The sequence below is a fragment of the Nycticebus coucang genome, chromosome 3 (genome assembly GCF_027406575.1).
Source record: "Nycticebus coucang isolate mNycCou1 chromosome 3, mNycCou1.pri, whole genome shotgun sequence".
In the NCBI taxonomy this organism is placed as follows: Eukaryota; Metazoa; Chordata; class Mammalia; order Primates; family Lorisidae; genus Nycticebus; species Nycticebus coucang.
Genome location: NC_069782.1, coordinates 79411479 through 79428779, shown reverse-complemented (window position 1 = coordinate 79428779; position 17301 = coordinate 79411479). Strand labels below are relative to the sequence as shown.

Genomic DNA, 17301 nt, shown 5'->3' with positions numbered 1-17301 from the left:
TAGCCTCTGAGGAGACACAGCGGTGGCCTGATCCCACCTGTGCTTCTCTGGACCCAAGCCCAGGAATCACATTTGTGACTGAGCTGGGAGTCTAGGGAGAGGGCCAGAGGGCTCCACAGACGTGTGGATGTTCCACAGGAACACACCGCATGGTAGCTCCCCAGTATATAATCATTACTACTGCAACAATACAATGTCTGATCTTTCTGCCCTGCTTCCCTTTGTTTGGCTCCCTGGGCCAGTTTTGTCCTTCCCTTCAGCTGAGCCCCTGCTGGACTCTGCTTGCCATCAGGAATGTCTTATGCTCCTTCCTGCTGTCTTCCACCTGTGGCAGTCCTGATTGCCCTTCCCCATGTAGCCTCTGTGTTCTGATGGATTCATCTGACAACTGCTCAAAGGGCCTCAGGACTGCTCCACTGATGTTGTCTCGTGTTACTTCCTCTGGCAATTTGACATATGCAGTGATTATGCCCTGCCTTCACAGCAGGCTGAGGTTCCTTCAGGGCAGTCCCCCATGCTCAGCTCTGCTTACATTCTTGGACATTCAGGAGTACTCTGTGGGGTGTGCCACTGCCCTTGGGGCTGCCTGCTTAGCCTTGTCTCTTCTCCCTCTCTCTTCTCAATGCCCAGATGGTTTGGCATTACTGTGCTGTGGTAATTTTTAACCAGAGCCTCTATGGTGTCATTGGTCCCAGGACTTGTGAGTTATCACATACAATTTGGTATGGGAGAAGTGCAGTTTGATGGACAAGCAAGGCAGATTTGACTGATTCATTTATTTCAAGGATCCTTGAGCTCATTCCTCTGAAGAAGTGGCATTCATGTCAGCCTTCCTTCTTGGAGGTGAGAAAGGATCCACCTGTTTCTGTGACATGGCTGCATCCGGGGGGTTAAGGGCATTTCTGTCATAGAAGATATCACTATGAGGACACTTATTCTCAAAATGTAGTCCCTGAGGCAGCAACAGAAGCAGCACCTGGGAGCTGGTTAGAAATACAAAGTCTCAGCCTGACTCAGACACAACACTGGGGTGGGGCCCAACCTGGGCCAAGTCTCTGGGTGATTCTGATGCACATTCAAGTTTGCACACTGGTTCTGACAAAAAAGGGAAGTCTGTGCCTTTCAAGAGATGAACTATGAATACACTGCCTAGCATGGAATTTGGCACATAGGAAATGCTAATTATCTGAATAGACAAACATGTTCATTCTCCTGCTTGCCCACCTACTTCCGACTCATACAAACAAGACTCCTGGAGAGAATAAGGGAGCAGGGCTTAGGACTAGTGGTCGGCAGAGGACCTAAGCTCGCATGAACATGGGGAGTAGAAGGGAGCAGAGGAATGGAGATCTCAGAGGCATCAGTTTATCTGTGAAGGATCTTATGCTCCCATGTTTTGGTAAAGAGAAATAGTCTTGAACTCTAACATCAATGCTTTGGTGCACAAGCCATAGCTGGAGTTGGTAAGCTGGGCTGCCCTCCCAGTGTCCTCCTTGGTATGTGATGTTACCACATTCTCCTTACAATATTCTCATTCTACCAGCAAGCCCTTCCTCCCTGGCTGGCCTTAAAGTCAACCTCTGTCTAGTCCTGTCCATTCCTCCTCTTCTGAAGCCCCCTCCTGAGCCCTACTCTCACTCCAGACATCTATAAGTTCCTCTGACACAGTCTGTGGCTGTCCTAGCCACAAAAGGAGGATTCATCATAGGCGACAGCTCTGATCACAATTTATGAGTGACTTAGATGCAGAGAAATATCTATTGAGACACCTTAGGAAAGACAATTGGTCGTACCAGGAATCAGATTCCCCACTTCTCAAGTAGAAAGGTTGAATCAGAAGCTTTCTAAACTTTTCTTTTAAAGTTTTTAGCCCTCAACTGTACTGTTTGTATTTGGCACATGAATTAACCTATTAGAGGCCCTGTCCTCCTGGGAAGGTATGTAAGTTCAGGGATGAGTCCAGCTACAAGCCACCACCCTGCTCCCTTCAGACTGACCCAGACCCAGGTGAGTTGATTTCAGCAACCTACGCACATCTAAACTATGTGCTGGAAACTTCTGTCTCATGTGACAATGTAATGTCAATATTTTGGATTTTATTTCATGCATGCATTTCTTTATAAACCTCACTTTACTGTGCAGGCAATCAGGGCCAATGAGACAAGCCTAAGGGGTAGTAGGGTCACTGGCTGGCAAGTTCATGGGTAGTGTGGTCCACATAGGCCTTAAATCAGAAAGCCTCAGGCATCAAACCTGACATTGCTTCTGGTCTTAGAAAGACATTAGTGGACACATTCCTAGTGAGCATGCTACTTAGCTTTCCTGAGCCCATTTTTCTGCAGTACCAATGGGGCAGTAAATTGCAAAGCCAGTACAAGTCTAAATGAAATGCTGTAACTCATTTTATTAATTGGAGGGGTCATTGATGACACTAGCTTCACTATTGTGTGGGGACATGTGTCATCCACATGCCGTATTCCACACCTTGAGTCATCAGGGCATGCTCAGGGAAGACGGCAACCACTGAGTGCCCTTTATCTCAGTGCAAGCATGGGACCCTCTGCTCGTGGCTGGCTCCAGGGCACAGGCTCCAGCCTGTTCCCAACCCCCAGTAAGTGAGGAATGAAGATTCAGAGGCATTCCAGGCACTGAGGAGATCTAGAAGGTCTCCCAGAAATGGCAAATTCCAGAAAGTATAACATGACACTTCCTATCTTGGCTGAAAATGGAAAGGGAGCAGTTTGATGAGAAAAAAATTGGAGGGAATGAGGGGTCTAATATTGGTAAGAAAGAGATCTGGAATTTTCTCAAGCCCCAGTAATCTTACCTATTTTGCTATCAATTTATATCTTGTTCCAAAAAAAATTAGACATAGAAAGCTGAGCACTAAATGTGCAGGCCAGTCTAGGCCAGCTCAGTAATCTACAGCAGCTAAAGGGACTGTGTGGTCCCAGGTCCGATTCCGCAGGAGTAAGACAGTAAGGAAGTATGTGCTGAGGACATCCTACCCCTCACCCAGTCTCTGTCAGCAGATAGGGTCCTGTGTGCAGCAGGCCAGGATCTCCAGAGCAGTTGTTCATGCATCCCAGGATCACTTGGAGCACCTCCGAGTTGCTAAGTAGATGCTGACGGGCTCCACGCAGGTGCCTTGGGCTCCCTCTTATGTACGGCTCTGGGTGCAGCTTCTCCAGTTTCAGTGGCTTGGCCTTCAGGCACTGCTACTGCAGCCTTCTTTAGAGGCTGCCCAGGGTTCCAGAGCTACCGTGGCTACTCACGAAGGGGTCAGGGCTCTGGGAGTTTATATCTCTCCATGCAGAAGCAGCTGGAAGCCAAGAGGTCCTGAACACCCTGCTCATTTACTTGGAGCCCACACTCCCTCTAAAGGGTACTTTAAGCTCCAGTTCTCCCTGCACGATCCTGATGAAGCTGGGATGCTGGGCTCTTTGCCTGTGTCCCCTGGGAGCACTTCCTCACACATCCCTTGCACAGGATTCCTGGTCTTCCAGTACAGCCTAACACCTAAGGTAGACACCTTGGCTGCTCCCCTCTTTGGACACCTTGTTAGAGAACCACTTGTAGCTTCAAAGTCTCCTCTGAGTAAGACTTGGGTCATGTCATCCTTAGGTCCTGCTGATGTGATCGTGATACACCTGCCTCTCATTGGACCCTGATTCTCTTTAAGAAATGTCACTCAGCTTCAGGCACTTAACTGTACAGAAATAACGAAGCCACTGGGGAGCAGCGATTTGGGGACCTTTCTATACACATACACAGGACAAGCAGACACGGGAGACTGTGTGGCCCATCCAGTCCCTCGGGAGTCCCTGGACTTCTGGAGAGGTCCCTGACTGCTCATAGTTAATCTCCTCCTGCTTGAATTACCCCAAGTAAAAGACCTCTGAACAGCCACAGATAGTCCTTTAAATGTCGCAGACACTGCCAGGGATGTGAGGGAACTGCAAGAGGACGCTGTGCTTGCCTGGCCCCTGTCCAGTCTTGCTAGACACCAGGCCAGGTTGGGATTTGCAGGACAGAGTGGGTGGAGCAGGACCCTGGAAGGCACTAGAGCCTCTGGGTTTCTAGAGCTTGGGACAGACAGAATGAGATGGCGGGGCAGGGAGAGGTCCAAAGGTGTCCCCAGCACCCAGGTGTTATACCTACAGATAGAGAGTATTGTTTTGGGATGGGTGACAGTCAGTTTTTCAAGATACCACTGTACCTTTAATTTATTAGCTTTCCAAAAAACACACAACATACACAATCTACAATATAGAAAGTATAATTTACAAAAATATAAAATCTTGGTTATTTTTTAGTATTCCAACATATTACTGCAAGTGTTATTTCAATACGCACGTTTCAACAACCCACACTTACTCAGCATGATTATCTCTGGGAGGAATGCGGTCAAATCCCTCCTTTTTTGTTGTTTTAAAATAAAATATATATTAAGAAAAAGAAACCAACATTGGTTATATGTGCATACTGTATGTATAAAAGCTTTTTCAGTGGAGTTTGAAAGAAAATACCCATTAATACCATTATTATCCAGTTTTCAAGGATAACTATGTGGCCCAAAGGTTTTAAACCAAACATTTAAACAGAGGTCCTTTCCATGTGAAGGAGAGCATGCCCTAAGATTTGCATAGTCTTCTTCCTTGGTTATAAGATGCTATCACATCAAGCCAACCCTCTGGACATGTTCTGTTTTCAGGTCTTGAGAACAGTGGGTATTGTGGGTATGAATGAAAGGTAACCTTCAGGCCAGGGCTAATTCCCAGATTCCTGAAAGATCCCAGAATGACATTCCAGATCTTCCTGGGCCCCAGTAGCATTGCCTGTAATCTCTAGAGCCCTGTGTCTGCAGCTGCACCCCTGGTCAAGTCCTGGATCCAGAAGGCTCAGAGAATGAAGATCTGCTGGGGTGAGGCAGAAGCTTCTTTCTACCCTGCAGCTGTCCTACCGGCAGGCACAGGTTTCCACAGACATGTTGGGGTATACCTTCAGAACCACATTCCGGTTTTCATCCAGGAAAAGGACCCCAAGGGAGTTCATCTTGTCAGGGACACAGCAGGGCTCTGGGATTCCAGGGACAATGCCCACCGCTCTGACAATACTCTGGATGGTGGCGTGGTTGGATGGGCGGACGATCTGCAAGGCAGGAAAGGAGGAGGGTTATGTCAGTGCTCTGCCCTCATCCACCCACCCCTGCAGACCATGCGGCACTACTGCTGTTCCTTGGCTGAGACTACAGAAAAGGCACCAACCTAGAACAAAGGGTAAAATCCCAGGGCTGGGCACACATTTCCTCTGAGGTCTACAAGACCCAGCCCCCCATCAAAGGTCACCAAAGGCCTCCTGCAGGTCTGGCCTTCCTGAGGGATGTCACATCCCCTACATAGCAATGACCACTTGGGGGCGCTTGAGCGTCACACATCCCCAAGGACCACCAGGAAGCGGGCAGAACTGGGAGAGACTTGGAAGAGAAGTGGGGGAGGTGCCCAGCCAGTGCTGCCCACAGGGTGGCCCAGATCTAGCCAGGAATTCTTCCTGTGTGATCATGCTTTTGTCACAGAAGGGCAACCCTGGCGTGTGCGCACCAGTGTGCTGGGCTGGGAACCGACAAGCCCTATGTGCTTCTTTACGCAGATCAGCCCATTCTGTCATCTTAACAGTTTTATGGGGTGGGTATTACCTGTGTTTTACTGGTGAAGACCCTAAGGCTTAAAATGACTAAGCAACTTGATCAAAAACCCGCTCAGTGAGCAGGGCGCCGGCCCCATATACCGAGGGTGGCGGGTTCAAACCCAGCTCCTGCCAAACTGCAACAAAAAAATAGCCGGGCGTTGTGGTGGGCTACTCAGGAGGCTGAGGCAGGAGAATCGCCTAAGCCCAGGAGTTGGAGGTTGCTGTGAGCCATGTGACGCCACGGCACTCTACCGAGGGCAATAAAGTGAAACTCTGTCTCTCCAAAAAAAACAAAAAAAACAAAAAAAACCCCCCTCAAGTTAGAAAGTGGCCTGGCTTGGAAACCACGCCCACCTCTGACCAGATGAACCAGGGTGTTCCATGTAGTACAGTTGATGGGAAAGCCCTCATGTTCTGGGAAGGAGAAAAAGGAGGGGACACTTGCACTTGTTCTGGCTGGTGTCCTAGAAGGTGGGGAGGCAGCCAGACGTGCTGATAAGGTAAGTGCCGGGTCAGCCAGCTGCAAGCCTACAGTTACGGTATTGCACTGGCCCAGGCCAGGGGGAGGCCCTTCCAGCAGACCCTGTCTCTCTCTGTCAGGCACCTCCCTTCCCTTCTCTTGCACCTGCACAGATTTGAGAACAACCCTCTTAATTCCCAAACAGGTTAATGCAGCTCCATGTCTGGACCTGGACTTTCCCAGATGGCTGATTTATATATGTTCAGATAGGATTTATGCACTGACTTCCTTTCTTGGAGGGGAAGGTATGACCTGGGTTTAGACAAGTAACTAAGCAGGAGGAAAACTGTGCACTAAGTACGGAGGACTGACATCTGGGGGTGCCAACTCACCTCAGTTCAGGCCCCAGGGAGGTGGATGGACACGGCGCACTCCCCCAGTCCCTCTCCCCCCCACGAGGGGTGAGAGTCTGAAAGCCCAGGGTCAGCGTGATGGAAAAAACAGTCCCGTGCTATGCCCCTTGCAGGCTGCTGTGCACAGTGAGAGGCAGTTGATTGCCCTGTGGGTTCCTGCCCTGAGCTGCAGGGAGGAGGAAGCCCACAGCCAGAGAGCCACTGAGGCTAGTACCATGCTGGTCCTGGGGTCCAGGCCAGGAAGAGTAAAGAGGTGGAGCTCATCCTTTTTGGCCAGGATGGAGCTTCTAGGACTAGCCTTGTCTGCAGGCTCCAGGGGGGCAGCTTCTATCCAACCTCTGCTGAGTTGCTACGCTATGTGGGATAGCTCCCCTAAAGAGGTGGAGGCGGAAAGCACAGCCAAACCCAGTATCTTTGGGCTTTATCTACCCAAATGGCCCCCACTTGGTTCCTGTTCTCTGCCTGGGATGGATAGGCAGTGTTGTTACCCCCAAATTGCAAACAAGGAAACAGGTCTCACGAGCAGAGGGACATGCCAATAGCGGAGGACCTGGTAATTAGACCACAGGTAGGGCACAGGGGTGCCTCTCATACACACCCACGCAACCCTACCTTGGGCATGGGGAACTCGCAGGCGCCGGCGCAGTAGTAGGCGTCAAAGGATTTGGGCGAGATGATCCACTCATTCCAGCCGATGTCCGCGAAGTCCACCTTCAGGTACCTCCGGGAGCACACCCTGGGCTCATCCCACTGCTTCCTCCGGGCTTTCTGCATCGTCTTCTCGTCGAAGTCCAGCACCTGGGAGGAGGCCATGAACACGTCCTGGCCCTTCCTCCTGCGGTCTTTGCGGCCAGGCCGGGGCTTCAGTGCCCGGAAGGGGCTTGGCCACAACTCGTGTTTGTGGTAGTGCTGCACGTGGGGTGTGCGCGCCGGCCTCTCGTCCAGCCCTGGCAGCTCATTGTCCTGGAGGGGGCTGGTGGCCTGTGCGGCCCGGCGCACGCGGGGGTCTGCCGAGATGTTGGGGGCTGTGCGGGGCTCCGGGTCTCCAGCCGGGAAGGGGTCGTATCTCTGCAATGTCACCGCCACGCTGTTGGGCTCTGAGATGGCCAGATCGTTGGCGTAGACGAGGACGTAGGGTGCGTGGGGGCCGGACCTGGGCACCCCTGGGTCCCTCTCCTCAGAATCCAGCTGGGCAGAGAGGAGCAGCTCACCGTCCCGGCGTGCCGCCTTGACGATGTGGGAGATGTCCTTGGCCTGCCACAGGGCGCGCGGTGGTGGTGCCACAGCCATGGCCCCGCGGAGCAGCCCTTGTGTGGCGGTGTTCTGTGACAAGCTGCGGAACAGCAGGTGCTGGCGCGCCGGTGGGCCCGGGGACAGCAGGCGGCACGAGGCGTTCTTGGCCCGGGACTTGCACAGCATCTCACGTGCTCTGGGCCACCTCGGTGGCTCCGAGTAGAAGTGGAAGGTGGCCGTAAGAATCACTTCCGAGTCCTGCATAGAAGTCAGGTTGAAGAAATACATGGCCTTCTGGTCAGCCACTTCTGTGTGGGAAGGAAAATCACAGCGGGTTAAGTTCTCCTCCACGGCCCCCCGTGCTTGTGCGGGACCTCCCACTGACTAAAAGCGCTTCCGGGCTTCCCTCCTGCCTTTGCCGCGTCATTCCCTGCAATCCTCACATAAAGCTGACGAGGGCGCCCTTTGCAATCCTGGATGTACAGATGAGGAACTAAGTGAGGTCAGAGAGGTTGGAGACTGCCAATTTCTCATAGGCAAAAAAGGAGGAGGAGGAAGAGGAGGGAGATGGGGAGAAGTAAAGGAAAAGCAGCAGCGGGTGTGGAGGGGAGGGGGCGGCGCCTGTGGCTCAGTGGGTAGGGCCCCCACCCCATATACCGAGGGTGGCGGGTTCGAACCCAGCCCCTGCCAAACTGCAACAAAAAATATAGCTGGGTGTTGTGGTGGGCGCCTGTAGTCCCAGCTACTCTGCAGGCTGAGGCAAGGGAATCACCTAAACCCAAGAGCCGGAGTTGCTGTGAGCTGTGACGTCACAGCACTCTACTGAGGGTGATAAAGCTAGACTCTGTCTCAAAAAATAAAAAAATAAAAATAAAAAAAGAACAGCAGCAGCAGGGTGGGCACTCACGCTTGCTGGACCTTAAAGCCCTGTGTTTCTACCTCCTGCATTCTACTGCCTCTCAATGAGTCAATGTCACTGATACCCTCAGTAAGTGCTAAGGATGGTTTGGGTTGCATCCAAGCCCCACCTCAAGGCAGCCTCTCCTGTATTTGTACAGTGGTCTATTCTATTTTCTATTTTGGTGAGGTTTTAAATGCAATCATTAAGTGCAATTTACATTAAATGTGATCATGCTTCCAAATGAACTAAGTCAACCTTTGTCCTTTACTGCAGTCAGAGCATCTTCTAAGGAAAACTGGGGTGCAGAGTACAGACAGTGCGCATCTTTGCTTCTTGTCACACTCCTTGTTCTGTCCAAGAACTTTAAGATTATTCTACAAAGAAAGAGCAATGTTAGGGCTGTACAAGGTCACTGGATAAAATCTCCAAGGTCCAGGTTGGTCTGTAGGGCCCCAGGGCAGCACAGCCTCCTCTGTGGTGCGGGGAGGCTGCCCCTGCCTTGGCAGCAGCATGAGCTCTCTCCAAAATTGCCAAGTCCTGTCTAGAATTAGGACAGGAGGAGCGCTTTCCTGGTGCCTCCCTGGGAAGCTGCACACTGGCAGGAGAACAGAGCTGTTGGGGTCTGCTTCCTCCTTCCCACTGCTGTGCTGGGCAGAGTCCAGAGAGGAACAGAGCTCCCAAGCCCAGAGGACTTATGGGGACACTAGTCTCTCTAAGGGGCATTTGTCTGGGTCATACCTGACTCCTGTATCCACAGGATCAGCTGCAATTTCTTTTAACCCTGATTTTCAGTCTAGCATGTTTTGTTTCTATTGGAAGGAAGCATAACTCAATTAGGGATTTTCACACACTCTTAAGGGACTATGAGAGGGAGGAAGGAAGAGAGAGGAGCATGCCTGTGCAGGGACTGATAAATGCATGCCAGTCAAGGCCCAGGTGACAGACACTCTGAAGACATTACCTTATCTAATCCTGTCAACAAACCCACCAGTACAGTGTCACAGCCCCTCAACACACCCCACACATAAGCAGCGGGGGAGGGGTGTCTTGATGCATATTTAACCTTGGTTGCCCCAAACACTGTGGCCTTGACTGCATGACCTTGAGCCCCACATTTTAACCAGAACCCCAGGAGTTCTAGCCATCAGGGAAGTTTGGGAAGCCCTGGCAGCTGACAGCTCACTTGGGTGGCTGTGGCTGTGTACCTGCAGCATCCGGGTTAACTTGTGGGTAGGATGAAAGTTCACTGACAGTGCAGCCCTCACCCCCTAATCTAGAAAACACCTTAGGAACAAAGCTCCCAGATCCCAGTGGGCTTACACCATGCTCTGAGCCTCACTTTCCTTATCTGCTTCACAGGGACAGCAGACTCTATCTCACATGATTGTTTGAAGGGATAAATAAATAGTATATATAAAGTGCCAGGCGCAAAGGAGGTGCCCCCAGGTGTGCTTCCTAGCTACTTGTACCTAAAGAACTTTGGCTGGCAGAGAAAGCTCTGCCTGTATCAATTTGGGTGCCTTCCACTCACCCATCCAAATATCTGAGCTGTAACCCAGCTAACATGGCAGATTCATTTTTCTTTTATCTGCTTCCAGTTTTGACTCCTCACTTGTTCTGCTAACAGATTCTGAACCCTAAAGTCATGCAAAAGGAGGTCTACCTTGTTCTGGCTTGGACACCTCTGGCCAGGGGACCCCTTCCTGGGTGTCCTGCTCTGGAAAGACCTCCCCCTGGTCCACATGGGTTACCCCCAACCCCAGGAATGAGGAGACAATGTTAGTCCTCTTGGGACACTTCTGCACACACAATACAGGGGTTCAGGGTTGTGGGCAGGAGAAAGGGTGACAACCTGAAGTCTCTGGGTTTAGAAGAGCCCAGGCCACAACAAAAGAGAAGCTGCAGAGAAAAGTCCCTGTTTCCCACGTAGTGGCAGTGTGCTGGTGCTGGGTGGCTTGTATCTCAGGGCGAAGGTTTCTTCCCTCTCCCCCCTCCCTTTCTTCTCTCTTTTCTTCCTTTCTTTCCCCTTTCCTCCTTTTTATTTGCCCTCTCTTCCCTTTTTCCTTCCTTCCCTTTCTCCCTTTTCCCAAAACATATTTGCAAAACTCCTACTCTGGGCTAAGGGTTGGGCTGACCAGGGTCATGGCAAGGGGTGCACTGGGGGAGCTGTGCCTTGCAGGGAGGCAGCCTGGCACTGGTGTGGTGTCCTCTCATGGCACAGTCTTACAAAGCACTGTCCAACTGAGGACCCCTGTGTGTGGGGTGCATTCAACCATGGTTCACCCCTGACTTAGAGTCTTCCACAGCCCCCCCCCCCCAATAAAACCAGCCCCCATGCCTCTGTCTTGTCACACCAGCCTTCATGTCCTTCTCTTGTGTGGCTTCTGTTCCAGTGCTTTGTCTCACTGTTCAGTCCGCCTTCACAGGTCTTCCCCTCTGGTACCACTCGGCCCTCTGTGTCTCTGCACAAGGACCTCCATCAATGGTTGCTTGGCTCTTGCAGCTGGAGGAGCAGCCCCACCTCTCATCCCCTGCTTCATTTGTCTTCGTGACACCTCTTGAATCCTGACATAGATTGACTTGTTTATTGCTCATCTTCCCCCAGAGTATAAACTCCAAGAGGATGGGGGTATGCCAGTTTTGTTCACCAATGCATCCTTAGACCTGAGCACAAGGTCTGGGTGACAATTGGTGCTCAAAGATACATGCTGAATGATGGGGTTCTTATTGTAAACCCTGAGCAAGCAGGGATAATGGAAGGATGGGGTCTGTTGCTTCTGTTACCACATGGGGGGTGGTTCCAGAAAGCCTATTCCTCGGAAAGAAACAGCTGGTGATGCAAATCCAACTGAGGACACTGAGCAGCAGAATCTTTAGCCAGTGACTTCCCCTGGAACCTTGGTTTTTCATATTTAAATAGGAATAATATTGTCCCTCAGAATAGAACTAGTTGCAGTATTCTGAGTGCTAAGCATAAGTGCCTGGCCCTGCGCTGGTGTTCTTCGGTCATTTTTTTCTGTGGATGAAGAGCCAGAGCTCCAGACAAGGTATATAACTTGTCTCAAGTCACACAGCTGGCAAGGGGTGGAGCCAGGGGGCAGAGTCAGGTGTGTCCAACGCTAGCCTACATGCTAGGGTATAGTCACAATTTGCCTAAGAGCAAAAGGACAAAGATCATGTGCTGTGCACTGTAACATACATTTCAAACAGGATTCATTATTTGGATGTTCTGACTCTCTTAAGAAGAAAAAGACTGACTTCATTTAGACAAGTTGATCTCTCTACGGATCTTGGAAATTCTCAAGCAATAACAGGTCCACTTTGCTGGGCACTCAGCCTCTTTTCTGGGGAGGGGCCACCTGGCAGAGTGGTCCCTTCAAGCTCCCTGCTGGCAAGGAAAGGAGCCAAGAGCAGCCAAAGAAAGTTGCTGGGGCCTATACAAAGAGATTCCAAGCCATTTGGAGACGTGTCGCTTCATCCATTGTCCCTGAAACAGCCATCAAATTGACTGGAGAGAGAGCACTGGACTGAAGATGGAAGCACCAACAGAAGCTGGAGGAAGGAAGAGGTGGGCCAGCCGGTGATGCTGCAGAGAACACCAGGGAACTAACCTGTATTGAACATCCATTTTCATGCAGGTTTCAAGGACGGGGTTTAACTCCTATTTGCACTACTTACTAGTAATAGGTCATCCGGCAAGTCATGAAATTGCTTTGTGTCTGTTTCCCCAGCTATAAATTGGGCAGAGTATGTACTTCCTAAAGTTGTTGTGAGGTCAGCTCTGCAAAGCTCACTCACAGCAAGGTGACTGGCAGCCAGCAGGAGCTCAGAGCAGCTGGCCCTGTGCAGGTGGCTGCAGGAGCCATAGCTACCCTCAAGGCACCACACCTGTCCCCTCACTTTGACCCAGTCAGAGACCTTGCTACCCCTCCAGCAGAAGTCTGAGAATCCTTTGCTCTCCCCCACCTTCCCCTCCTTATAAATCTAACCAATCTCCTGTCCCTATTGGCTCTGTGTCCTGCGTCTACACAACCACCCTGAACATGGTGTCCCCACCCTGCGTTCAGGGCTCAACCACAGCAGTGGTCCCAAAATTCTGCCACCTTTACCTCACACACGTGCAGATCATCTATTAGATGTGGGTTTTTTTTTTTTACCTTCAGCTTTACTATGTGAAGAACCTCGGCAGATCAGGAGGGAAAAGACAAGGGCCCCAATAACGAGGAAGCAGTTTCCACAGGCAAACTGCAAATGGCTTAGAGGCATAGGAAATAGTTCAGGACAACAAGTAATGAAAAAAGTAATTTTAAATGGGAACATCTATATGTTGAAAATAAGATCCTATGAGAGTAAGAACACTGGAATGTATTTATCTCCTGGTCGCTGTCTCTCCTCTTTTTATCCCTATCTGCTCCTCTCCTCTCCTTTCCTCTCTCTCTCCCAGGCATGCATACCGTACACTGCCCCGTTACCTACAGGCAGACTCACAGTTCTCCTGGCTGGCTCCTGATGGCCTGGCTGCCAGCTACTCACCCATCTCCACTTCTTGCCTTTCTCCTCACAGTCTCTGGAACACGGTGCAACTGCTTCACTTCTACACCTGGCTACGCACCACCTGCCACAGTGGCAGTGGTGGGCACCTCTTGTCTGCTGGGCCATTGCTATTCTCACTGCCACTCTCACCCGTCACCTCTCCATCAGAACTAAGTCCAGGGTCTGGGAGGGTTAGGGTGGAACAGATAAATCTAGGAAATTGTAATTCTGGTACAGTCTGGAGCTATCTGACAAATCCCTCTCTTTTGGAACCCTGAGGCAAACTTGGGCATGAATCCCAGTGTCACTAGCTCCTGGATGGGGGCTGTGACATAGTTACTTTACCTCTCTGAACATCAGTTTCCTTGTGTGTACACTCAGGAGGTGAAGATTAAATGCAATAATGTAGGTTTGGACCTGGTACAGAGTGGAGGCCCAGGCACATTGGTTTTTCATCCCCTCGCTTGATTTATTTAAGCTGTTTCATAGCCAGCCCCTTGCCAGCCCTCAGATATCTCTGCTTCCTGATCCAGTGGCCTATCTGGGAGGAAGTGTGAGTTTGGGCAAGGACCCTCATCTCATTCATGAAACACCAAGGTGGGAGGCTTCAGTTCTGGTCCTGGAACATTCTAGCATTAGCCTGCTCCACGACGGTGGGCCTCTGCCACCTTGGTGAAGTAGCACCTCATCCTGAGCAACCCATGCATGCATCGCTGCCACTCTGGGGACAGCAGCTATGTTACTTGCCTGCCACCAAGTAGTGTAGCTCAGCTGCCAAGCACGGCTCTGAGCTGCAGTGAGTTCCAAATCCCAATTCTGTGATCTGGGCAAGGGACTAAACTCGTCCGTGACTCAATTTTTTTCACTCCTAAAATGGGGTTATTAATGCTCCCTTGCTTGTGGACTTTTACAAACCGGAACTGAGATATGTAAGTGCTTAAACCTTTCCTGGCACATGTAAGTGTAACAATTTATTAGCTCTTACTATTAATATACCAGCCACCCCTTTCCTCCCTTTCCTCATTACTCCCTGAAGTGCCCTTACTTCCCTATTAAGCCTGCATCAGTGCAGAGTACCTCTGAGCCCACCCTAAGGGTTAAGGCTAGACACCTTCCTCCCCACCCCCACTGAATGACCTGGGCTTAATTTTAAGTTGCCTTCTACCTCAGTTTCCTTATCTGTAAAATTGGCAGTGCTGGATTGACGTACTGTCTCCAGGTCCTTTTGGAGGTTAACATCCCGTGCTCTACTATTATTTGCACTGCCCATTCTGTGAAAATGCACCTTTATGCCCAGCTGTGTCAAGTAGGCAGGCTCAAGGGGCATGCTCACCCCTTGCTGCAGGAGTGACTTTGCTGGCCTTGCTTCCTTAACTGTAAGGATTCAAGGTTGAGTTATTGGACAAGCAAGGTCAAGTTTAAACCCATATGAGAGCACAGAGTACTTAGCACAATGCTTTGTACAGGCAGCCCCAAGTTACAAACATCTGACTTATGTACAACTGGCAATTACAAACTAAGGCTATTACAGGTAATAGGTAAATGTACCTGTTCCAGCTTACATACGAATACAACTTAAGAACAAACCTACAGAACATATCTCATTCATAACCTGGGAACGGCCTGTATTCCCAAAAGAATAACATGCACCAGCACCTAATCTGGCCAGCGCTGGGTTCCAAGTTTATACATACTACCTCATTTCACCTTTCCCACTGTCCTGCAGGAGAGGTACCAGCATGTCTTGTCCATTTCATAGATGAATGTGCTCAAGTCCACATAGCTTTAGTGATTTATGCTAGGATATGCTAATGCCAGAGGATTCCTAAGTGGCTTAATTTAATAATGTTGTTCCAGAAATGAATCCCAGGTGGTGAATAAAACATACCAGGGAGAAAAGAGTTATACCCAATTGGCCTGGAGCCCAGGGACACTGACCTGGTGAGTCTGCTCAGTGCAGGGTAAGGGACAGCCCTTTTTATAGCAGGTGCTCCCCCATCCACAGTTAAGGGAGGCTGAGCTTCTCATACTTGGTTTTGAGAACACAGATGTTACCCCAAGTCACATAGTGAGCAGCAAGTGACAAATCTGACCCCGGGCTGTCTGGACCGAAAGTTGGGTTTGTTCCCCTCCTCAGGAGGGAAGCCTGCTGAGGGCTTTTTCCCCGATGAATGGCCTCGTCCCCCACAGGGCTGTAGGGGACCTCCACCCACATTTTCTGGAACAGCATTCTACCACCAGGAGTAGTCACTATGACAACCAGGGTCTTTCCATCATCCCTGCAGCCTAGGCTGCACCTCCTATCTGCCTTCCCAGGACCTGCAAAGGCTGCAAAGACAGACAGGCTACTGAGGCCTGGAAGGTTCTCGGGAAAGGGCAGAGAGGGCCTCTGCAAGTGGCTTCTGCTCAGCTCCAGCCACTTTCTAGGGAAGTGGAAAGGTGGGGCAAGGACAGAAGAGAGGTGGAGTGCTCTCACAGCCCAGCTTCTGGACACCCCCCTCAAAGCCCTGTAGTCTGAACATTTTGTTGCCCATCCCTGAAAGTAAGTCCTCAGTCCCAGGCATCCAAGGGCCTTCTCAGTCCACTGTTTCTCCTGTCATGAAAAACACTAACTGCTCTTCACTAGAGGTTCATGCTTCCTGTCTGGGCCCAGTGCCTCATACTTCCATTGGGGCTGCCTTATGTCCCCCTCACCATACTGTCCTCATTTGCAAAGTGCAGTTACAATTGACCCTATGACACAGGTATCCCCCAGACCATGTCCCCGTGCTTAAAGTCTTCTGTATGGGATGTGGGTGGTCTGGGTCCAGCCAGTGTGGGAGCACTCCAAGGACAGGAACTCTGTGCCACGCTAGGCTACTTAGCTGTCCTCACCGGAGGTTCAAGGCCTGGCATAGAGAGCTCAGGGAATAGTTAGTGAAAAAAATGAACGATGGGATGAATAGAAGGAAGAAGGAAAGCAAAGGTGCAGGGGTGGGGAAGACAGGAAAGTGAGGAAGTGGGGAGAACAAGCAGAGGGGTTCCTGGGGCACCTTTACTTACCCAGCTTGGCCCGGAAGCTGCGGACCGTGTTGCCGCCTCCCGGCCGCGCGCCCCGCCGGCTGTACTTCTCATAGAGCCTGAGCATGTGGACAGCGACCATGTCCTGGGCGCCAGGGCCCAGTGTGGCGGCCGCATCCCCCAAGGGCCGCTGTGGGTGCTTGTCGCCCAGGAGGCCGTCGGCAGCCGCGGACTGTGCGGACCAGGCAGGGGCTGTGTGGCTGCCGTCAGCGTCCCGGAGCAGCAGCAAAAGCAGCGGCAAGAGCAGCTGGAGCCCCGGCCCGTGGCTGGTCCGAGCGGGGCCACAAGCCATGGCGGGGAGAGGGCGGAAGCCAGGCGGAGAAGGGAGAGCACGGGCGCACCGGAGGGCGCACGGGGAGCCCAGGGAGCCGAGGGCGCCAGGTACCAGGATCCGCGCAAGGCCAGGGGCGGAGCGGGGCGGACAGCTGGGCGCGCGGTCGGTCGGTCGGTCGGGGCAGCCCAAGCTCCTGGCCAGCGGTCACGACCGTCCGGAGCCGCGCAGAGCCGAAACCAGCCCGAGCCGGCGCGCTGCCTCGGCTGACTCGCGCAGCGAAACTTTGCAGCCCACTACGCGCCCGGGCCGGCGGGCTCGAGGGGCGGGGCGGGGCGGGGCGGCCGGCGGCGCCCTCGGGGGTACCCGCTGCGCGCACCGACCACTCCGGGCTGCCGCGGACAGGGCCGTCCCTGGCCCGGCTGCGGTGTGCGTGCGCCCGAGTGTGGCGGCGTGCGCGCGCCGGGGATTGCGCCCGAGTGTGCGCCCGCGAGTGTGGGGGGCGTGGGCGTGGGCGAGCGCGCTCCCTGATGCCCTGCAGAGAGTAGGATCCCCAGCTCCGCGGCCGGCTCCTGTGTGGCGCCTTAGCCTGGCCTGGGCTGCGAGGGGGCTGGGCAACCTTTGGAGGGGGGCCTGCCTGCTGGGTTGCCCCTGCAATGGCATGCGATGGCTATGTGGTTACAAGATGACAGCTCCCCAGTGAGGACGGAGAGAGGAGATACGTGTGAGCCCCGTTGCCTCT

The 17301-nt window shown here is 52.0% G+C and overlaps 1 protein-coding gene across 1 annotated transcript; it reads right to left on the bottom strand.

Moving 5' to 3' along the window:
* Window positions 1-4193: 4193 nt before the first annotated feature.
* GDF10 (growth differentiation factor 10) lies at window positions 4194-16858 on the bottom strand. The gene is made up of 3 exons (XM_053584590.1): window positions 16271-16858; window positions 7174-8102; window positions 4194-5151 (listed from the first exon to the last, which is right to left on the bottom strand). The coding sequence occupies exons 1-3, from the start codon at window positions 16578-16580 to the stop codon at window positions 4960-4962; spliced, it is 1431 nt and encodes a 476-aa protein (XP_053440565.1). The 5' UTR covers window positions 16581-16858; the 3' UTR covers window positions 4194-4959.
* Between the last annotated feature and the right edge of the window lie 443 nt (window positions 16859-17301).